General features: G+C 57.4%; 2 protein-coding genes across 4 annotated transcripts; one reads left to right on the top strand and one right to left on the bottom strand.

Annotated features, from left to right (window-relative positions):
• The first annotated feature begins 618 nt into the window (after nucleotides 1-618).
• On the top strand, nucleotides 619-13,847 carry Arhgap45 (Rho GTPase activating protein 45). Of its 3 annotated transcripts, none has more exons than XM_038311771.1 (23): nucleotides 619-803; nucleotides 1,877-2,201; nucleotides 4,443-4,586; nucleotides 4,688-4,772; nucleotides 4,858-4,930; nucleotides 5,164-5,230; nucleotides 5,306-5,443; nucleotides 5,531-5,595; nucleotides 5,720-5,830; nucleotides 5,911-5,991; nucleotides 7,520-7,708; nucleotides 8,161-8,298; nucleotides 8,783-8,973; nucleotides 9,067-9,191; nucleotides 9,289-9,366; nucleotides 9,442-9,546; nucleotides 9,628-9,800; nucleotides 10,330-10,518; nucleotides 10,593-10,730; nucleotides 11,334-11,560; nucleotides 11,646-11,856; nucleotides 12,483-12,567; nucleotides 12,869-13,847. In XM_038311771.1, exons 1-23 carry the CDS (start codon nucleotides 711-713, stop codon nucleotides 13,189-13,191), a joined length of 3,354 nt encoding a protein of 1,117 aa, XP_038167699.1. In that variant the 5' UTR covers nucleotides 619-710; the 3' UTR covers nucleotides 13,192-13,847. The 3 variants fall into 3 exon arrangements, with proteins under 3 accessions (XP_038167699.1, XP_038167690.1, XP_038167708.1); XM_038311762.1 differs by lacking the exon at nucleotides 619-803 and adding an exon at nucleotides 818-988; XM_038311780.1 differs by lacking the exons at nucleotides 619-803; nucleotides 1,877-2,201 and adding an exon at nucleotides 3,449-3,518.
• Nucleotides 13,848-17,156: 3,309 nt separating this feature from the next.
• Nucleotides 17,157-21,061, bottom strand: Polr2e (RNA polymerase II, I and III subunit E). The gene is made up of 6 exons (XM_038332040.1): nucleotides 20,931-21,061; nucleotides 19,805-19,979; nucleotides 18,539-18,735; nucleotides 18,280-18,338; nucleotides 18,047-18,125; nucleotides 17,157-17,939 (listed from the first exon to the last, which is right to left on the bottom strand). The coding sequence occupies exons 1-6, from the start codon at nucleotides 20,985-20,987 to the stop codon at nucleotides 17,874-17,876; spliced, it is 633 nt and encodes a 210-aa protein (XP_038187968.1). The 5' UTR covers nucleotides 20,988-21,061; the 3' UTR covers nucleotides 17,157-17,873.
• Nucleotides 21,062-22,812: the final 1,751 nt, after the last annotated feature.

Here is a 22,812-nt window from a genome sequence, read left to right as displayed (position 1 = left end):
CACCCAGTGTGGCTGAGGTCAGTGGGGGTCTGGATAGTTAAGGGGTGGGGTGTCTAAATTAGATGGGTCTCTGGGAGTCACCCTGTGAGGCTCAAAGCTGGGATGTGGAAGGCAGGGTGAGAACAGGAGCCAAGGGGAGACCAGCAGGGCAGTGGGGCTTCCAGGCTGTACGATGAGAGGGGTAGAAGCCAGTCGGGGCACCTTCCTGCCCTGTGGTCTCCTGGAGACTGTAGGAAGTGGGGGGTCACCTGCGGGTGGTGTCTGCTGGATCTGTGTGAGCCTCCATTCCTCCTCTTCTGTGTCCCCATATGTCGCTATGCGTGTGAGACTGCCCTTCCTGACAGCCTCTGGGACAGTGCATCCCAGCAATGGCTAGAGCCCCAGCAAGCAAGCTGCAAGGGGAAGATGCCCGCTGTGGGGAGCCTGTGTCAGAGCCGCAGTGCAGAGGAGCCTTCTCAGAACCGGCACCCAGGACAGTCACACTGGGGCGGGTCTACAGTATCACCTCCCTCCCTCCTCCTTCTGCTGGGGGCCTTTTCCTGTGTTGGGGACTTGCGCACCAATGAGGGCCAGGCCCGTCACGTGGGTCTGACAGCTGGGGAGGGGGTGGCCCTGAGCAATGTGGTCCAGAGCCGGCCAGCCCCAGGAACTGCAGGGTTGAGAGGCCCAGACCTGCTGCCCACACCTGAGGCCACGGGACTGGCTCCACCATGTTCTCTAGGAAGAAGCGAGAACTTATGAAAACCCCCTCTATTTCCAAAAAGAACCGCGCGGGGAGCCCCAACCCACAGTCTTCCTCAGGGGTGAGTGGAGCACAGGACGGGCGGGGACTCAGGATGACACCCACAGCCCGTGGTCACTGCTAGGCACAAGGTGCAATTACGGCATCATGCTGGGCCCCCGGTGGGGAACCCGCACCAGCTACAGTCCCCAACAGGCAGGATGGCAGGCTGCGCGACGAGGCCTGAACCTGGGAGTCCGCTTGACGGTAGGGGTGGCCTTTGGTGGCCGCCGAGCCACCCGTCTTTACCAGGAATGACTCTGTCTGGGCAGTGGGCAGAGTGGGTACTGGAGCCCACTGACGTGTTTGATTCTCTGGAAGATGGGGTTGGAGTAATTTAAGGGTTCTGGAAGCCAATGGGGAAAAGGGTGTGGGATTGGGGTACAGGTGTGCAGGGCAGATTTAGAGGAGTCTCTGACTTTCTTCAGGACCTGGATATGCCTGCTGAGCTGTTGGGTGTTTGTAAAGTTTAGAGGTATCTCTACCAGGTCTGGGGGTGTGCAGGGATCGAGGGGCCTGATAACTCCTGCTCCAGGTCTTAGGAGTTATCCATTTTCTGGAGAGTGGACACCCACGGAGAAGTCTGGGGTGGCTAGAAGGCAGGAGACCCACGAGGGCCCTCCCCACCCCCACCAGGAAGTGGGGTGCCCCTCCCTCCTGTGCCTACACAGGCCCCGCCCCAGGCTGCGGTTTGGGTAGTGCCAGTTGTTTGTGAAAGCTTAAAAAGAGGACGATGTTGGGTAACAGGTGTAGGGGGAGAAGCTTTCAAATCTCTGCCCCCTGACCTCTGACATCATGAGTAAGTTCTGGGGAAACTGAGGCAGTGTCCAGGATAAAGAATCCCCCTGAAGCTGGGCGGTGGTGCCCCACGCTTTTAATCCCAGCACTCGGGAGGCAGAGGCAGGGGGATCTCTGTGAGTTCGAGGCCAGCCTGGTCTACAAGAGCGAGTTCCAGGACAGCTAGGGATACACAGAAAAACCCTGTCTCGAAAAACAAAAACAAAAACAAAAAAAAGAAAGAAAGAAAAAAAAGAAAGAAAGAAAAAGAAAAAAAGAAAAGACTCCCCCTTGATTCTTCTCCCCATACCCTCCCAGGAACTGCCCAAGAGGGAAGGTCCAGAGGCTTCCGGTCTGGAGCCACCAGCCACATCCCTGTCCACGGGCACCAAGGCCACAGGCACACTCAAAAGACCCACCAGCCTGAGCCGCCATGCCAGTGCCGCTGGCTTCCCACTCTCAGGGGCTGCCACCTGGACCCTGGGCCGGGGATACCGAAGCCCCCTGTCTGCTGCCAGCCCCGGAGAGCCACCCAATGAGGGACCGTTCCCTGATGGTGTAGAAGACATCTCAACCCTGTTGGCTGATGTGGCCCGCTTTGCTGAGGGCTTGGAGAAGCTCAAGGACTTTGTGTTGAGAGATGGTGAGAATTCCTGACTGGCACTGTTTAAACAGGAGCGGGGGCAAGCTTTCCATCCCAGCACTGAGGCAGGAGATCTCTATGAGTTCCATGTCAGCCAGAGCTACACAGTGAGACCCTGTCTCAAAAGGAAAAAAGAAAGAACAGAATAAAAAAGAAAAAAGAAAAAGGTGAAAAAGAAAGAAAACAGGAAAGGGAGGGCCATGAGGAGGCTTCAAATAAGTTGCAGTGAAGAAGTGTTCGCATCAACTCGGTTCTGAGGGATTTGTAGGACCTACAGGGGGAATGCCTTAGGCTGCGGAGGCTGAAGGACCTTGGGTGCAATGTTGTGGGCTCTGGGGGAACTTGGAAGGTGTTAAGGCAGAGGACAGAGGACTCACTGGGAGTGAGTGGCCCAAGGTATAAGGTTCCGTTTTCTCCTGCACGCGGTTGCTGACGGCTCCGTTTCCTCCAGAGTTATTTTCACCTCCTTCCTGTTTGTCTCCAGCAGCCCAGAGAGATGGGTCAGGCTTCAGCCTCAGCGCCCCCACTAGCTGCTCCCCGGAAACCACACGTCAGCGCTGTACCCAGCGCCCAACCCCACTCCCCCTAAACCTCCCCACCGCACAGACACAGGGAGATGGAGGCCTGGGCCCCGCCTTACCTGGGGGGGGGGGCGGTTTCACGGCGGCTCCCAAAGAGGATAGGAGCAGCCGGTCTCCGGAGAGGGGGCTGAGTCTGCTTTTCTGGGGAAGCCCTAATCTACTGGCCTTTCCGCACCCAAGCATCCTTGGATGTGGGCCTGGAGCGCGGGGTCACCGGCTGGCTGTGACCCCAAGCCTTAACAGGGCATGGATCACCGGTGTACCGGCCTCTGGGGCTGGGTTTCTCTAAACAGGACAGGAACACAATCCCCAGATAGTCAAGGTGCATTTGACACAGCAACTGGAGGGTGGACACAGGCCACCGCGAGGCCCTTTCTCTGGAGCCTTCCCCTGCACTGGACTTACAACTCTGAGCCTCAGTTTCCCTGTAAACCCCACACTCATTCCCAACCAAATTCCTCCTCCACGGTTAGGCCTTGCGCCGGCCTATGGAACATAGGAGGTGGGACTGTTCCCAGAAAGAGGCGGGGCCTGACGACCGGCTTAAGCCGGTTTGGCTATTGGCCAGCGGTCTGAAGACCCCAGACGCTCAGGACTCCGGTCCCTGGGCCACACACTAGCGTCCGTCCTTTCCGTCCTTTCCGTCCTTTCCTGCATCCCTGAGCCATGTGTGTCTGTGGGATGTTGCACCCGGTGCTGGACCACGGCCCCCAGCGCTGTCAGACGGGGTCCCAAGGTGAGAGGACAGTGCAAGGTGTGGGTCGCCCTACCCAGGGCCGGGACCGCGCACACGCACGCACACGTGCGTGCTCAAGGCCTTTGCACGGCCCCCAGGGGTGGCCAGAGACTCCGCGCTCCTCTAGGCTGCATCCTGGGTGTCATCATGCTTCGAAGGAGGCTCATGTGTGGAGCTGCAGGGATCCCGGCGACCCGAAGGAGTTCGTGCCTGCCTGCCTGGAACGTCCCAGGAGGAAGCGCAGCTCCCCAGTCCTCCGCCTCCCATTCTGGCCACAAAAATGTGGAGGGCATCGCCTCCAGGGTGGCGTTCCGCCGGGGCCTGGTGCTGCAGAAAACCAGGGAGCGTTTTCAGGTTCTGTCTGGATGATCTCCTGTCATCTTGCCCAAGGGCTTGTGCTTGCTTGCACTGTGCGGCGCAAAACCCCACCTTGCGATTTTGGACCTTTGAGGATGGAGGCGAGAGGACTGGGGTGTCACGGGCCTGTCATTCCAGGCAGGGTCCTTCTAGGGCTGTGGCACAGGGAGAGCCGTGTGACCATTATTAGCAAATGGCTTTTGCTCTTTGGTTTGGTTTTGTTTTTTGAGACAGGTTTTCTCTTGTAGCCCTGGCTGTCCTGAAAGTCACTCTGCAGATCAGGCTGACCTCGATCTCACAGAGACCCGCCTGCCTCTGCCTCCCGAGTGCTGGGGTTAAAGGCGTGCGCCACCACCGCCACTGCCCGGCTTCCACTCTTTGCTCCTCGCCTTCCATGCCTGCAGAAAGGACGGGGAGGTGACACTACCTCCCTCCGGTTGGAACGCTGGGAGAGGGTGAAATTAACAGAGTTGCTTGGGGAAACCTCTGCCTCAGTTTCCGCACCTCACCTCTGGGAAGACTGGAGCCAGTACCTTCCTTCTTACCCATGCTCACTCTACCCTGCAGACCTCCTTGAGGCCCGCCGGCCCCTGGCGCATGAGTGCCTAGGCGAAGCCCTCCGCGTGATGCGCCAGGTCATCTCCAGATACCCGCTCCTGAACACCGTGGAGACGCTCACAGCTGCCGGCACGCTCATTGCCAAGGTCAAAGGTCAGCCAGGGAAAGGCTTACAGGAGGGGGTATCTGTAGCTGGGTTTTACAGGGTGCATAGGGATTTGACCAAGCCCTCTTACCTCCTCTCCGCCCCTCAGCTTTTCATTACGAGAGCAACAACGAAGCGGATAAACGGGAGTTTGAGAAGGCCCTGGAGACCATTGCTGTGTCCTTCAGTTGCACGTGAGCCCAGGACCGTGGGGGCACAGTGGGGTCGGGGAGTAGAGCTCGTGAACCTCTGGAACGACACCCACATCCCATCCCGCAGTGTCTCTGAGTTCCTTTTGGGTGAAGTGGATAGCAGTACCCTTCTGGCCGTGCCCCCCGGGGACCCCAGCCAGGTAAGCGAAGGGCAGCCCACATCTGGCCACCGTGTGTGTGTGTGTGGGGGGGGGAATGGTCGTCTCCCGCAGGGTAGGCTTCTGGTCCTAGCTGTATTGCCTGAGAGTTCTGGAAAAAAAATAAGCCTGCTTGACTTTACCTCCTGGGCCACGGGGAGCCATAGAGGGTGTCAGCAAAGAAGGGGTGGGGCAGAGGCTCCGCGGCCTGGAACGGGATGTTCTTCCTCACACAGTCCATGGAGAACCTTTACGGACCCGGCAGCGAGGGGTCCCCGCCCAGCGTGGAAGAAAGTGAGGAGGGTGAGTGCCTGTGGAGTGTGGGGGCCGCGAGGACAGGGGCGGTGGCCATCGGGACTGAGCACTGTCCCCTCATAGGCTGCCTGCCCCCTAAGGAGGTGGACATCCTTCTGCAGCGCTGTGAAGGGGGCGTGGACGCTGCCCTACAGTACGCCAAAGACATGGCCAAGTACATGAAAGACCTCATCAGCTACCTGGACAAGCGGACCACTCTGGGTGAGGGACGAGGAGATAACAGGACAGGGTTGGGGGGTCTGGGAAGGCCATCTCTGAAGCCTCATTCTGCACCTCCATCTCTGGCAGAGATGGAGTTTGCCAAAGGTCTACAGAAGATTGTCTACAACTGCAGACAGAGCCTCACTCACGAGGTAGGCTGGGCTAAGCGGGTGGGGAAGGGGTATCTGAAGGATGCGTAGGAGTTCCATGGCCCGGGTGCTCCCTCCTACTGCTTCTGAAGATTTCTGTTGGGTGACCCGCCATCTCGCCCTGCAGCCCAACATGCCCCTCTTGTCCATCTACGCGCTGGCCCTGGAACAGGATCTGGAGTTTGGTCATGGCATGGTGCAGGCTGTGGGCACACTGCAGACCCAGACGTTCATGCAGGTGGGCTGTGCCCCATGAGGTGGGCTGCTGGGCGGGGATGCCACCCACGGCCCAGCGCTCATGGTTCCTGTCCCTCTTAGCCCCTGACACTGAGGCGATTGGAGCATGAGAGACGCAGGAAGGAGATCAAAGAATCTTGGCACCGTGCACAGAGGAAGCTGGTAGGGGCCCAGGGGTGGGTCTGCAACCAGAGCACCTGCACTACAGGGTGTGTTCCCTGCGCTCAGCAGGGGAGGGAAACTGAGGCACACTCCATGTCCGTGCATTTTGGTTCCATTTTTCTTTGGGGTGATTTAAAGGCACAAAGGTGGCTGGGGGAGATGACTCATAGGGAAACATGGGGACCCCATGCGGCCAGCACTCACATAAAAAGCCAGGCATGGCAGTGTGCATGAGTGAACCCCAGCCCTGGGGCAGCGGGACGGGTGGATCCCGGAGGCTCTGTAGCCTGATAACCGAACTGAATCAAAAATATGAGGAGGAAGACCAGCCTGGTCTACAAGAGCTAGTTCCAGGACAGGCTCCAAAGCCACAGAGAAACCCTGTCTCGAAAAACCAAAAAAAAAAAAATATGAGGAGGGGGGGCACGGGACAGGTGCAATGGCGCATGCCTTTAATCCCAGCACTTGGGAGGCAGAGGCAGGCGGATCTCTGTGAGTTCTAGGCCAACCTGGTCTACAGAGTGAGTACAGAACAGCTCTCTCTCTCTCTCTCTCTCTCTCTCTCTCTCTCTCTCTCTCTCTCTCTCTCTCGCAAAGGCTATCAGATTTTAATTTCTTTTTATTATTTTTTATTTATTTTATTTGGTGGGGTGGGGTGGACATGCCACAGCACACATCTGGAGGTCAGAGAACAACTTGTGGGCATCAATTCTCTCCTTCCACCCTACGAGCCCAGAGATTCAGGTCCTTTATCTTGGTGGCAAGTGCCTTTACCTGTTAAACCAGTGGTTCTCAACCTTCCTACCACAGTTGCTTATGCCATGGTGCCCACAACCATAAAGAATTTTTGTTATTTCATCACTGATTTTGCTGCTGTTATGAATCTCAATGTAAATATCTGATATGTCACCTCTGGGGAAGGAGACTTTTTTCATTTGTTTAGTTTTTCGAGTCAGGGTTTCTCTGTGTTGTTTTCCTTGGCTATCCTGGAACTCGCTCTGTAGACCAGGCTGGCCTCAAACTCACACAGATCCTCCCGCCTCTGCCTCCTGAGTGCTGGGATTAAAGGCATGCGCCACTGCCGCCAGGCTTGAGGTTTATAACCCAGGCTGAGTTTGAGCGCTGCCTCTGAGAAGCCAGAATCGCAGCGGGAGCCCTGGCCTTCGTGTTTAGGTTTCTGTCTTTCAGGCTGTGTGGTGCGGGCTTCCCCCACCCAGACCCGTTAGTTTCTGACTCAGTGTGTCCGGCCACCCCAGGGTATTTGGCTTCCTGCCTGGGCGGCTCTGTTTTCATCCGGAAGACAGAAGTGAAACCTTCTGAGACCTGGCATGGGGAGCCGGGAGATGACTCAGTTTGTGTTTCTGTTCAGCTCGAAGTCGTGCCTCGGCTTCCCTGTGTGATCCCACAGCACACACCCTCCCAAGTGTCCCCTGTCAAGGTCCCCTGCTGGTTGGGTGAGAATGTGGGGTCCTTGCTGGTGAGGAGGGGCAAAGGCTGCACAGGCTGGAGCCTCTCTTTTCTCTTGCAGCAAGAGGCAGAGGCCAACCTGCGCAAGGCCAAGCAGGGCTACAAACAACGCTGTGAAGACCACGACAAAGCCCGGCTCCAGGTGGCCAAAGCCGAGGAGGAGCAACAGGGCACAGGCCCAGGAGCGGGGACTGCAGCCTCCAAGGCCCTGGACAAGAGGCGGCGGCTGGAGGAGGAGGCCAAAAACAAGGTGCATTAGCAGGAGAGGCCTAGAAGACAAGACCTGGAGGAGGTGCCTCCCGGGGCCTTGCGCCTGCGCAGTTGCCACCTCCTGTCCTCTGTCCTTCCCACCACCTATGCCAGCTCCTTACTATTTCTTTATTAATTTTTAACTGTACTGAGAATGAACCTCTGGACTTTTCCACCTGCAAGACTTCTGAACAAAGCCCCCAGACCCTCACTGAGGGATTCTAGGCGGGGCTCCACCCTGACCACGCCCCCAGCCCCTCACTGGGGATTCTAGGCGGGGCTTCCCTCATGAACCATGTCCTTGGTCCTCTTAAAAATGTATCTAGAGACAGTCTCTAAATTTCCCAGGCTGTCCCTCCACCTCCCTAGTTCCTGTGGAGACAGTTGTGCCCATCATGCCGGTCTCTTCTGGTATTTCTGTGTCAAAACCCTCACTGACCTTCGCCCCCTCAGGCCGAGGAGGCAATGGCCACTTATCGCACGTGCGTGGCGGACGCAAAGACACAGAAACAGGAGCTCGAGGACACAAAGGTGACAGCGCTGCGACAGATCCAGGAGGTCATCAGGCAGAGTGATCAGACCATAAAGTCGGTGTGTGGCAGGCACTGGGCAGGCTGAGCTTGGAGAGGTGTCTGTGGGCGGTGTTGGTGCGTGTGTGTGGACTCTAGTAGGGTGGTTGGGGTGGGGCGCGTCTCGGGGTCACAGCTAGGACATGTCTAGCCTGTTACAAGTACAGCAGGGTCTCAGCAAGGTTAGGGTGGCCATGGAAGGTGTTCTGGGACTGGGGCCCGGACTTGGAGGGGCAGAGTGCAGGGGGCTGGCCTGGGTGTTAGTCCTTTGAAGGGTGTGCTGTAGTAGATTGGGGCGGTCAACAGGGAAAGCTTTATGAACTGCAGGGCTTAGAGGGCCAGAGGAGGGTCTGGTAGGAGCTGTACAATGGGAGTGATTTGGGGACAGAAGGAGGAGCGGAGAGCCGGTGGGGGGGGGGGGAATGAGGAGCTGTGGGAGGGGCTTGTTGATGTAGGCGTGACTACGGGCGTGGCCACAGCCTCTGACGTCACACCCCACCCCGCAGGCCACCATCTCCTATTACCAGCTGATGCACATGCAGACAGCTCCACTGCCTGTGCACTTTCAGATGCTCTGCGAGAGCAGTAAACTCTACGACCCGGGCCAACAGTACGCGTCGCACGTTCGTCAGTTGCAGCGAGGCGAGGAGCCCGATGTGCGCTACGACTTTGAGCCGCATGTCTCCGCCAACGCCTGGTACCTCTACTGGGTGCAGCCACACACTTGCAGTGGGGTGTGGGTGATATGGCTCAGGGTGGGGGAGATCCTCCTACACCTCTCTACCACCAGGTCCCCCATCATGCGTACACGGAAGGGCAGCTTCAACCCTGGGGATGCTACAGGACCCGAAGTTGCAGGCAGTCCCCCCGAGGAAGGTGGCGCCTCCGAGGGGTCTCCCAGCAAGGACCACAGGGGTGAGTGTGCACAGGTGCACAGAGCAGACGCTGCATTCCGCTGGCCCGGCTTCCCCAAGTGGAGACAGTCTTTCCTCTTCCCTCTCTCCTCCCTCAGGTGGGCGTGGTCACCAGGTACACAAATCCTGGCCTATCTCCATCTCAGACCCCGAAGTTGGCCTGGACGCCAGCTCAGGTAAAGAGGTGCCTGGGTTAGGGAGTCCCTGACCGGGCCAGCCTGGTTCCACCTGGTAACACCGCTTCCCATTAGGGGACTTTAAGAAATTCGATCGTACATCATCCAGTGGGACCATGTCATCCAGTGAGGAGCTGGTGGATCAGGAAGCTGGCTTGGTGGCCTCAGCCTTTGATTCAGGTGAGGGACCCCCAAAGGGACTGGAACAGTGGAAGGCGTATGAACATGATTTATCCAACCGGCCTTTCATCCTGTCCACAGCTGACCTCAATGGTATGGACCCTGAGTTACCTGTGGCCATGCCCAGTGGGCCCTTCCGCCACGTGGGACTGTCCAAGGCAGCTCGCACACACCGACTTCGGAAGCTGCGCACACCGGCCAAGTGCAGAGAGTGCAATAGCTACGTGTACTTCCAGGGAGCTGAGTGTGAGGAGGTGTGTGGGGAGCTGGAGCCCTGGGCCGGGGTGTCGTAAGGATGGGGACTGGGTAGCTGTGGGGGGGTGCTGGAGCCCTGGGCCAGGTGTCATAAGGATGGGGACTGGGTAGCTGGGTGGGAGGTGGGGGGGAGCTGGAGCCCTGGGCCGGGTGTCGTAAGGATGGAGACTGGGTAGCTGGGGGGGGGGGGCTGGCGTGCACACAGCTCTGGGCTCTATCCTCAGTTTCACAAAGAGTAGGCGTTGGTGGCCACACCTGTCAGTCACCCCAGCTCCGGGGACAAGGACGTAGGCTGAGGAGTTCAAGGTCCATCCTTGACTACATAACAAGTCCAGAGCCAGCCTGGGCTACATGAGACCCTGCCTCAGAAATGGACCGCAGAGGGCTGGGGAGGTTTTAGTCCGACGAGACTCCTCCAGGCAGAGGGGTTGTGCAGTGCAGAGGCGCTAGGGTTTCGGAAGGTGGCTGGATGTGGGGCCTGGCCTTTACAATGGGCGTCTGGAAGAGCCACATTTTGCTGTCCTCCAGTGCTGTCTGGCTTGTCACAAAAAGTGTTTGGAGACTCTGGCCATCCAGTGTGGCCACAAGAAGCTTCAGGGCCGCCTGCAGCTGTTTGGACAGGACTTCAGCCATGCAGCCCGCAGCACCCCTGATGGTGTGCCCTTCATTGTCAAAAAATGTGTCTGTGAGATTGAACGGCGGGCGCTGCACACCAAGGTGAGGCCCTGGGACGGGAAGGGGGACAGGGATCTGGTGCGAGGCCGGCTTGAGAGTGACTGAAGGCTCCCCAGGGGATCTACCGGGTCAACGGCGTGAAAACGCGCGTGGAGAAGCTGTGCCAGGCCTTTGAGAATGGCAAAGAGCTGGTGGAGATGTCTCAGGCCTCACCCCACGACATCAGCAACGTCCTAAAGCTGTACCTGCGGCAGGTGAGGAAAACTGGGGGCGTGGTCTGCGGGAGGGGCGTGGCCAAGGTGGAGCAAGGACCTGAGGGAAGTCAGGGGCTGCAGAGGAGGGGCCCCAAGTGTGAATTGGGTTGGGGTGGTATCGCAGGTGGGAGAGGGTCACAGCCCGTGCTAATAGACGTGACAAGAACTGGGTGGTGTGACCATGGAAGGCCAGCATCCACAGGGGCCTAGCAGCATCTCGGCTTTGTGCCGGTGGGTGTGACTGTGGGAGAGCTAGGAGTAGTGAAGGTCTGAGACAGGGATGGGGTGGACTCAGGTGGGTGGGGCCCTAGTGTGGTGGGCGTGGTCATCTGGGCAGGCGCCCAATTCAGGGTATGAGCTGGTGAGTGTGGCTAGGGGTGGATGGGTACCGGAACGGGGCTGAGTTAGGCTTGATCTGTTGGGCGTGGCTAAGGCTAACGGACCCGGCCTTGGCAGGTCTGAGGCGGGAAAAAGCCTTAAGGCGATAGTGGGTGGGCCCTAATTTCGGGGCTCGCCCAGAGCCTGGCAGGGGCCTGGCCGCGTCAGGTGCTCACCTTTGCTAGGCCAGGCCTGTGACCTCTGTCTGAATGTGTCATCCTGTAGCTGCCGGAGCCCCTCATCTCTTTCCGCTTTTACCATGAGCTGGTGGGGCTAGCCAAGGAGAGCCTAAAGGCAGAGGCTGAGGCCAAGGCAGCGAGCCGGGGCCGGCAGGACGGGTCTGAGAGTGACGCTGCAGCCTCAGCCATGGTTGGCCGCCTGCGTGAGCTCATGCGGGACTTGCCTGCGGAAAACCGCGCCACACTGTTGTACCTGCTGAGGCACCTACGAAGGTGAGGTCCCCGGCAGGGAGCAGAGCTGGCTGGGGGTCCCTGGAAACACCCACTCACATCCATCCCTGACTGCTCCCCACTCCAGGATCGTGGAAGTGGAGCAGGACAATAAGATGACCCCTGGCAACCTGGGCATCGTTTTTGGGCCCACGCTGCTGCGACCGCGGCCCACGGAAGCCACTGTGTCCCTCTCCTCTCTGGTAGACTACCCGCACCAGGCCCGTGTCATTGAGACTCTGATTGTCCACTATGGCCTGGTCTTTGAGGAGGACCCAGAGGAGGCACCTGGCAGCCAGGTAAAGAAGGCTATGGGTGGTGAGACACGGCATGATCGGAAGTTCTAGGGATAGGTCAATAGTAGAGCACCAGCCTAGCCTGCGGGAACCCCTGGGTCCACCCCCAGCACCAGGAAGCCAGGCTGCTTTGTGGGTCTCTCATCCCAGCACTCAGAGGTGGAGGAAGGTCCAGGAGTTCAAGGCCATCCTCAGCCACAGAACAAGTCTGAAGCTAGCCTGGGCTACATGAGAACCTTATGTACCTGTATCTGAAAAACAAAAGCATCTTTAATCTCAGCACTGGAGAGGCAGGGCAGGCAGATCTCTGTGAGCTCCAGACCACCCATGGATATATAGTGAGACCTTATCTGAAAAAAGTCAATTATTAAAAAATTTAAAAATCTAAACCAGACGATGGTAGCACATGCCTTTAATCCAGCACTCTAGAGGCAGAGGCAGGCGGATCTCCAAAGACAGCCTGGTCTACAAGAGCTAGTTGTAGACAGGCCCCAAAGCTACAGAGAAGGAAGTGAGAGAGAGGGAGGGAGGGAGGGAGGGAGGGAGGGAGGGAGGGAGAGGTTGACAGGATGGAGATGGAGTGGGGCATGCTGGAGCCAGCCCACCCCTAACACCTTCCCACAATTCAGGAGGGGGCGTCCACCCAGTGTGCCCAGCTGGAGACTGCTGAGGGCCTTGTCTTCCCCCTGCAGGAGGCTGAGGATGGAGGCCGAGGTGAGTGTGGCAGAGGGACCCGCAGACCCTGACTAGTGGGTGTGGGCAGACAGCTCAGGCTGTATCAGTGTGGTGCCATCTTGTCCATAAACTGACTTTTTCTTTACTGTGTTGGTGACCGCCTACCCCAGGGTCCAGTGAGGGAAAGAAGGATGGTGTTGGAGTCCAAGGTGGCTGAGCTTTGGTCACCAGACGAGTTTCTGTTCACTGTCTTTTGGGTTTTGCTCTGTTTTTGGTCTGTTGTCTATGTTTTTATCTGTTTCTCCTCATCCCTCTCTGCATCCCTTTTTCTCGGCCACAGAATCCCGAATGGCGTCCAATGACTCAGACTCGGAGCTGGAAGAGGCCTCTGATCCATTGTCGTCCTCAGACGCCAGCGCCCTGCACCGCCTCAGTTTCCTGGAGCAGCCGGAGGTCGAGGCAGGTCTAGAGGAAGGTCCCCAGAGCCGCAGTGGCAGTGAGGAGCAACTGGAGGGTGAGGACGGAGAGCCAGGCCAGCAGCTGTGTGCCTTCAACACCAACCAGTCCAACAACACGGCACAGGCCCCTCTGCCCGCCATGCGGCTCCGAGGGGGGCAGATTACATGTGACACCAGTGGGGACCGGCAGCCACAGTTTGTCTGAACTGGGTTGTGATGGTGGCGACCGTCAGCCACTGCCAACCACTGTAAGGGTGACTAAGGCCCCTTGACTTGGAGGGCTGGTTTCTCAGAACACTGAGAAAGGAACCTCAGGGAGCTCTGGTACCCTGGCACTGTCGGGTGTGGCTGGACTCGGCTGGGCATTGGTCCCAGATGGTGGCCTGGCCATCGTCAATGTGTCTGTGCAGATGCAGCAACTGGATTCCCATGGTCCCCTCATCGCTCCTGTGGTCCCCATCAGCCCAGGGTGCAAGCCACACCCTTCTTGGTCTGTCTGGATGGACACCCACTCAGGACACCTTGTAGTGGTGCAGGCCTGGCTTGTGTGTGTGGAGCTGGGGCAGCTCTGGTGTCGGGATTCTTGCAGAAAGCTGAACATGGATAGCGAGGAGCTGAGGGTACACAGTGGTCCTCTCCCAGGATGCAGTGGATTAGTTTTTCACATGCACCCCCATTTTGCTTGAAATTTCTTAACCAACCGAGCCACAGGACCCGTTTGATACCATTTTGTTTCTCAGATTTGGTCTTGCTTTGTAGCCCTGGCTGTTCTCGAGCTCCCCGTGTAAACCAGGTTGGCTTAGAACTCACTGGGATCTGCCTACTTCCTACCCACTGGGATTAAAGACTTGTGCCACCACACCTGGCTGCATCTTATTTCATTTATTTGTGCTCCCCTGTCCCCTCTACGACAGGGTTTCTCTGTAGACCAGGCCGGCCTCAAACTCAGAGATCCTCTTGCCTCTGCCTCCCCATTACTGGGACCAAAGATGTGCACCAACCACATCAGGTGTTGTTTCTTGCTACACACTACATTTTAAATATATCTTTGCAGTTCTGGGAAAGGATCCCTCTCCTGTGGAGCTTCAGCCTGGGAGCAGCACGATGGTGGCCCTGGGACATGGATTCAGCCCCTGCTCCTCATAAACTAGGGGTGGCACACACTGTCATCAGCACAGCGGAGGGAGGAGGATCAGGAGTTCAATGTCTTCCTTGGAACAGTGACACTGAACAGCAGAGGCCAGCTTATCATTCGTCATGGAAGTCCACACAATTCTCTGCCACCGATACCAGCCAGAGGGGACAGGGCCTTCCTTCCTGATGGGCGGGACCTGGGGGAGGGCTTCCTCATGAGGGGGCCAGCCATATCAACAAACCACAGGCACAGATAAGATACCTAAGGGTAGGGTGTCTGGAGCCGGTTGGGGTGAGCACTTCAAGGCGGCCCTGTTCTTGGTAAACAAGATGTTTTGGCTCTTGGCCAGGACCCAGACATTAAGGGGGTCTGACGTCAGTTCTTCAAGAGAGGAACGAAGACTGGCTAGTGGTGCGTGTATGCGTTTGTTGACCTTGATGTGCCACTTGGTTTCGTTTTTGTTGAGGCAGGGTCTATGTGTCCCCGCTGGCAAGGTCTCACCATGTGTCCCGCCTGGCCTGGAGTGCAGAGTCCTCCCCGGTGCTGAGATTACAGTTGGCACACACACCCCCACTTCCCACCTTGAGGGCGAAAGGAGCCCCCCTCCACACCTGATTGACTTTCTGAGAACACTGAGAAAGGAACCTCAGGGAGCTCTGGTACCCTGGCACTGTCGGCTGTGGCTGGACTCGGCTGGGCATTGGTCCCAGATGGTGGCCTGGCCGTCGTCGTGTGCCTGTGCAGATGCAGCAACTGGATTCCCATGGTCCCCTCATCGCTCCTGTGGTCCCCATCAGCCCAGGGTGCAAGCCACACCCTTCTTGGTCTGTCTGGATGGGCGCCCACTCAGGACACCTTGTAGTGGTGCAGGCCTGGCTTGTGTGTGTGGAGCTGGGGCAGTTCTGGTGTCGGGATTCTTGCAGAAAGCTGAACATGGATAGCAAGGAGCTGAGGGTACACAGTGGTCCTCTCCCAGGATGCAAGTGGCTCAGAAGCCCATTTCAGTCAGACACTAGACTACGAAAAGGCCGCTGTGCTAGGAGCAGATTGTGTGGTGCTGGGTGTGAAACCCAGGGCTCCCCAATGCTGGATGAGTGCACACCACCACGCCACACCCCACCTGGTCCACTGAGTGACACATGGGGCTCGTGTGACATCAGAGAAAGGGGACTAGGCAAGGTGTGCTCCAGGCTCCCCTATGGCGGCCATAGAGCCGCGGGAGAGCCTTCCATCTCCAGGAATTCCTACCTGCCCACACCAAACCTCTGCCCCATCGGGATGGACACTTCCAAATCCTGTCTACAGGGATCTGAAGGGGCCTCTGGGAGTGAGACTCCCACACCCTTCTAGGTTGGGCAGGTTCTGGTCCCTCTAGTGCAGGGTTTCCCAACCTTCCCGATGCTGACCCTTCACTCCAGTTCCTCACGCTGTGGTGACCCCACCATAAGATTACTCAGTTGCGACCCCGTAACTAGTTTCGCTGTTACAACTGAGAGAATCTGATTTGCAGGATGTCTACTGTGAGACCACTGAGAGCCACTGCTCTAGCGAGGCGGAGGGCAAGCCTTCGTGTGACTCAGTCACAGGGGAAAACACCCCACCCTCTGTGTCTGGGGCTCCACAGTCCCGAAGGCGGGACCAGGAGCCAGACATCAGCATCATCTTAGGTCTGTCCTGCAGAACACCCCACTCTGGTCACGGGACATGACTGAGGTGTGTGTGTGAAGGAACGTAGGTGGCCCAGAGGTTAAAAGCACGGGCAGCTCTTCTACAGGACCCAGGTTTGGTTGCTAGCACCCACAGGGTGGCTCACAACCATCTGTAACTTCAGTTCCCAGGGATATGTGCCTCTGGTCCGCCAGCCAACCACATTCATGGTAACACACACCCTTGGGAGGCAGAGACAGCTGGATCTCTGAGTTCCAAGCCAGCCTGGCCCACACAGTGAGAAAGTGCCTTGGCCTCACCTCCAGAACATGTGTGGGAGCCGGATGCAAACTGAGCATCTAATCCCAGCTTCCTACAGGCAAGATGGGTAGTGGAAGCAGGAAGACAGATACCCAGGAAGCCTTCTGGCCGGCTAGCCTGGGTTGTCATCCTGTCCTCCACAGGTGGGGCCCACGCACGCACGCACCCCAGCAGGAAGTAGAGGTAAAAACAACCTTCAAGCCACCTGTGGCACTGCACACGGTTCACCTCAGCACAGAAGGCTGAGGCAGGGAACGCAGTCTCAGGGCGGCCAGGTTGCATACACAAGGAGACCTTGTCTCAAAACAGAGCCACTCAGCCCATTCATAGACACTCTGTTCCTGACAGATGCCAGACTCAGCAGCCAGGAGCAGCAGCCCTGTGTCCACGGGAGGTGGGCAGTGTGGTCTGTAAACTGGAGTACCATGCAGTCAGGAATAGGAGCAACTCTAACACTAGCCACAGTGTGGCAGGACCCCCAGGATGTCCTGCCTCATGAGACCCAGACGGCTAGTCTGATGGCCAGAGCCATCAGGGACTCTGGGGGACGGACAGTCCTGGAGACGGCTGTGCAACCAGTCATACGTGGCCTGGGTACAGCTGCACTGTGCTGCAGGGAGGAGCCGCTGGCAGCCAGGTGCTGTGGGACTCTGTCCCAGGACATGGGGCAGAGCGTAGGGAAGCCTGAGGCCAGCCTGTGCTGAGAATGGGGATTTGTCACCCCAGCAGGACTTTAGGGTCACCATAGCTACTCGGTGAGTTGGAGCCCTGATTGTATAACCCTGTCTCAAAGACCAAGGAGGAAGACGGCTGGGCGTGGCCCAGGGGCACGGCGGTTGCCTAGCACGAAACCCTTTCCGGGCTTCACCACAGCAAGGCCTGCCTTGCGCAATCAGCTGTAATAGCAGACATGGCTCCTGAGACGCAGGCAGCAGACCAGTGGCTCACCTGACCCATGGAGGAGTGGCTGGGGGCCACAGGGGCCCACATGGCATCCCCAAGCCGAGGACCCTCCAGGACACATCCTGCACAGTTCAGCCCGAATTGACCAGATTTCCAAGACAATGTAACTCCTCAAAATGTCTTTAGTTTTCAGAAGAGTCCTACAGAATGGAGAACTCTAGACAGGACAGTGACCTCAGTGACAAAGGTGTGGGGTGCAGCCAGTACTCCGAGATTGCACAGGGAGGACTGTGGTGCTGGCTGCCCTGGTGGCAGTGGGGGCCTTGTCCAGGGCCACATTCCCAAGGCACTGGCCAGGTGGGAACCCTTTGGTCAAAAGGCAAAGAGGTTGTGGCCCGTACCCTTGGTCCCACGGAGCAGCAGGCGAGGGTACCGGACAGGACGAGGGTGCTGGTGAACGAGGAAAGGCAGACAGCTGGCTCCTGCTACCTGGGTTCCTTTCCTGTTTGCAGACGAGTCTCTCATACCAGAAGCTACCAGAAGCGGCGATGGACCAGTTCTTGCTGAAGTCATAAACTCACTTGAAGTTGCAGCAATCCTCCTGTCTCAGTCAGTCTCCAGGGTGCTATGATTAGGGCAGGCTGGCCCACCTCCAGCCTATCCTCCCATTAGACTTCAGGGTTTGTGGGTTCACACAGCTGCCATGCTGTATGCACGGGAGGTCAGAGGACAACTCGCAGGAGTCAGTCGCTTCTTTCACAAGTGGGTGCACTGGGTGTCTCACCCAACAGTCCTGCTTTTCAGAATGGGACAGGAGTATGAGCTGGGACCCTGGCAGAGCAGTGTGCTGGCCGGGGCAGGCGGGGTTCACCTACCGTGGGCTACTGTACCAGGCGGTAGGTGATGTAGCGGCCGGCTGTCTCACTGGGCCGGATGATCTTCACAACCTATAGAACAAGGCAGGGTTGGGGTTGGCAGAGCCTGGGGCCCACTGTCCTCTGGCCGTAGTGGTCCTGACCTCAAAAGGAGGGGAACAATGGCCATGGCTTCTCACCTGCCCTCGCTTGATCCCAAAATAGCGCGCCACTGGGTCCCCAGCCTGGATCCTGGGCAGCTGGCTTTCGCGAAGCTTGCTGGGCCACCATTAAGGAAGAGGCTGGTGGGGCAGAACTGGGAAAGGAGTCTGGAGTGGGGAGGGAGGGCGGGATAAAGGACACTATCGAGTGGGGAGGGAGGGCAGGGTAAAGGATACTATGGAGTGGGGAGTGAGGGCAGGGTAAAGGATACTATCGAGCCAGCAGCTCTGTCACCTCCTCCTTCGTCATGACCACATGCTCAGGGACCAGCTGTGGAGACAGAGACCCACCCTCAGCCACGCAGTCACCAGGGACCCCAACAGGAGTGGAATGGGGAACAAGAGCAGGCTATGACCACCACCAACTTGGAGTGCGGAGCCATAGCACCAAAGCTGGGGGGTCCAGGGTCCTGTCCACTCAGGCACTGCTGCGCTCCACCCCACCTGGCTGCCCCCAGAACAGGTGCGCACCTCGTGTTCCGTGATGTTGATGAGCAGCTCTTGCTGTAGGAACTGCTCTAGCACGTACTTCGGGGCCATGTCCACCAGGGACTGCTTGGCGGAGGGCGTCATGCCCTGCTGCACCACAATCAGCGCCCGCGTGATGTTCTCCTCCTGCATGCGCTGGCAGTACACCTTGATGGTCTTAATGCCCACCTTGGGCTCCTCTGCGGACACATAGCACGACCCTCACGTCCACTGCCGGAGACCACCACTGCCCTGCCTGTGGTCTAGGGTGTCTCTATTTGCCAGGGAAAATCAGAACCAGGAGCCTTGAATGGGGCTGGGCAGGGATAAGCTGCATGGTACCCTGACCCTGTTCCGTCAGCTGCTCTGAGGTTTGGGGACATGGTATTGTCAGCTTGGGCAGCCTCGAGGAAAAGGAGACAGATTCTGTGTCTACATGGGGCTAACCTCGGCTCCTCAGACAGACTGGGGTTCACTGGAGTATCAGGACCCAAAGTGCAGAACCAGGCCCACATGACCACATGCATGGTTTGCAAACTGTTGGGTCTCAGACTCTCTACTCCCAACCATCGAGTTTTTCTTTTTAGGACAGGGTTTCTTGGCATCAGTGGTTCTCAATCTGTAGGTACTGACCCCCGAGACCACAGGAAAACACAGATATTTCAGTATTACTCATACAGCAAAATAATAGTTATGAAGTAGCAACAAAAACAATTTTATGGCTGGGGGGGTCCCCAAAACACTCGGCACTGTTTTATTAAAGGATGGCAGAGTTAGGAAGGCTGAGAACGCACTGTACAGACCAGGCTGGCCTTGACAGCCTGCCTCAGCCTCTGCTTCCCGAGTGTTACGATTACAGACGTACGGTACCACGCCTGTCCCTGCACCCCTAATTCTCTCACTAAAAACACAGGCCCCAGGACCTCAAAGTGCCAGGATATTAAAGGAGACAGGCTGTTTGGAGACACCAGGAGGCAGACGCCCAGGGTGGCAACCCCTCTCATGAGACACCTTCCGAGCTGCCTGGGGTATAAGGCAGAAACTACAGAATATAGCAGACAGGAGCCAGAGTCTGAGAGCTGGTGCTGAGAGCAAGGGGCAGAGAATGGACACCAACTGGACAAGGGAAGGTTCCCGGGGAAGGCTGGGCACCTGCCACAGTCCTGCAGCCAAAGCAGGGCCAGGGTGGAACCCACCCTCACTGGCGGGCAGAAGGCGGAAGACCACAGACACACTGCCATGAGCCAGCACCGGAATGATGGACCCCACCTGGGAAGAACACAAACATCTGGTCCGTGGGGTCATCGTTGTGGGCCACCAGCACGGTGAGGTCTGTACGCCTTGGTCTTCCTTCGCTGGGTTTGTCCCCAAACTGCGCCTTGAACTCCTCAAGTGTCTGGTCCAGCTCGTCCTGAGTCACCAAGTAGCCACGGTCATGACACAGCTGCAGGGACAGAGAGCCAGATGTCCTCAGAGACGGGGTGGGAATCTGCAGGCGAGCCGGGGACTGCAGGACCTAGACCTGCAGCGCTGCAGGCTGCGTGGGCTCCAAGCTCTGGACTGGCTCCAGCCAAGACCCACCCATCCCCAAGCAACCATAGGGCAACCTCACCGTGCCCCCACCCCCACAAGGTCTTCAACACGGGGACCAGACATCACCATACTGTTCAGTCTTGGGGCTGAGCGTCCTGGAGTCCACCCAACACAGTAAATCCAAACTTCGCAGACCTCTTTCTCCACTGTCCCGGAACTCAACTCTGTATACCAGGCTGGCCTCGAACTCAAGAGATCCTCCTGCCTCTGCCTCCCGAGTGCTGGGATTAAAGGCGTGCACCACCACTACCCCGCCTACCTAGATTTTTTGTATTATTATTTTTGAAACAGGGTCTCGCTATGAAGCCCTGGGTGACCTCAGCCTGGTCTTGAGCTCAGAGACTGACCTGCCTCTGGCCCAAGAGTGACGGGGATGAAAGCTTGTGCCATCAAATTTTTACCTTCTGTTTATTTAGGTTTCTTAACACAAGCCCTCCTTATAAAGTCCTTATAAAGTCCTGGAACTGACTCTGTAGATCAGGCTAGTTTCAAACTTACAGAGAGTCACCCGCCTCTGCCACCACGCTGGCCGAAGCTGGGGTTGGAGATGGTTGCGAGCTGCCATAGGGGCACTGGGGCCTGGGTTAAGCACCCCTAACCCAGGTGTGAGCACTAGCTCCCCGTTTCCACCTGGTTCCTTCTGAGACAGGGTCGGGAGGCTGAAGCAGGAGGAAGCCATCGCTAGGGGCCAGCGTGGGCGCGCCCCGCACAGAGGCGGGAAGCATCCCCGCACCCGAGACGCTGCAGCCGCAGTTCCGTCCGCAACTCGGCACTCGCTCAAGCCTCCCTACGCGCGACTCGCCTGCATGATGGTCTTTCGGATCTTCCACAGCCGGTAAGTCTCCTCCTCGTCGTCCATGTTGCAGCCCTTCAGAAACTGCGCCTGCGCGCTCGTGTCAGCACTGCGCCTGACTACGAACACTGCGCCTGCGCCGGACTACGCGCACAATGCGCCTGCGCGGAATAACGGAGCGGCCTCCCCTGCCCCGCCTAGTTCTGTGCTGTCTACAGCGAAGGCCTGAATAAAGCGACGTCCACGGCAGGCTGCGCGGTGGGCAGCCCCAGCGCTGAGCTGCGCGAGATCGCGGGCGGGAAGAGCTCGCGATACTTGTGGGTATGCGGGCCACGCCTCCAATCCCCGCTCTCAGACGCAGAGGCCTCTGTAGCCGTGAGTTCGAGGCCAGCCTGGACATGTGCGGGGCACCGGACGGTGGAGCAGTCTAGCAGGCTTTCTCTCAGTGACCGTGCCTCGAGTTTGTGCAGGGACCTATACAAGAGCCAAGGCCATGGGCCTCAGTTTCCTTTTATGTACAAGGTTTTTTGTTGTTGCTTTTTTTTCTTTCTTTCTTTCTTTTTTTTTTTTTTTTTTTTTAAGACATGGTTTCTCAGTAGTTTTGGAGCCTGTCCTGGAACTCGCTCTGTAGACCAGGCTGGCCTCGAACTCACAGAGATCCGCCTGCCTCTGCCTCCTGAGTGCTGGGATTAAAGGCGTGCGCCACCACTGCCTGGCTACATACAACTTTTTATTAGTAGCATCTATTAGTATATATTCATTTTGCGTGATAATGGGTTCCCTTATATAGGAAACTGGTTTCCAGCACCCGTGTGAGGTGGCCAACTATCTGTAACTCCATATCCAAAGGGTCTGACGTATCTGGCCCCTATGGGTTAATACTCCCACACAGATACACAAATACACATAATTAAAATGCCAAAATCGCCAGGCGGTGTCATGACCACCGCCACCACCGCCCGGTGGTTTGGTTTTGAGACAGGGTTTCTCTATGTAGCTCTGGCTGTCCCAGAATTCACTATGTAGACCAAACTCAAAGAGGTCTGACTGCCTCTGCCTGTAGAATGCTGTGATTAAAGGTGTGCAAAACTCCTCCCAGATGACTGTCTCATTATTGGTGGTAATGAGTGGTCATGACGTTTCTGCACCCCGAAAAACCTCTCCACTGACACAATAATCCAAATCACACAAAAATCAAACCAAATTAGAAAAAGCCCAGGTTTAATGGATACCAGCGCTCCTGGGTGGCCTTCCAACACCTCAGAGAGGAAATGGGGAAAGGAAGATCAGAAAACCAAGTGTTTTCTGTTTAAATGCCCTGTGGGAGTGGTCTTGAGCATCTTTGGGGAGGGGTCACCATCTGGCAGGCTTTCTTGGGGGTGGAGTCTGGACTGAGGCAACTCCCTGGGGAGTGGGATTGGGATAGAACTTTCCACCCAAACATTCCTGCCTCTGGGTTTATGGGTACATGCCCAGGACTGGGGTGACGCCAGAACCTGAGTGTGGGACCTAAGAAAACAGTTGGGTGCAGGACAGGGGCTTCCCAGTGGCCACCCGGACGAGTTCCACTGTGGGGAGCCAGCCCCATCTCTAAGAGTATCCACAAGTGCCTGCCTGCAGGAGCCTCTCCTCACCTCCAGTGGGGCTTCCAAGGAAGTGGCCCCCAATGGGAGAGGCACTAACAGGTGATGTGGCTTCGTAGGAGTGGGTGTGGCCTTGCGGAAGGAAGTGTGGCGCTGTGGGGGCGGGCTTTGAGGTCTCCCATCTGTCGGAAGGCCTGATGGTTAGAGGTCGCAGTCTTTCCCGGTGAGAGACTCCCTCCCCAGGGAGACTTCTGCTCCTTACACGCCCTCTCTGGAGAATGTCTTTAGGCGGAGGACTGACCTGGAAA

This window comes from Arvicola amphibius, chromosome 1 (genome assembly GCF_903992535.2).
Source record: "Arvicola amphibius chromosome 1, mArvAmp1.2, whole genome shotgun sequence".
Classification (NCBI taxonomy): domain Eukaryota; kingdom Metazoa; phylum Chordata; class Mammalia; order Rodentia; family Cricetidae; genus Arvicola; species Arvicola amphibius.
This window is presented reverse-complemented; position numbering and strand designations above follow the sequence as displayed.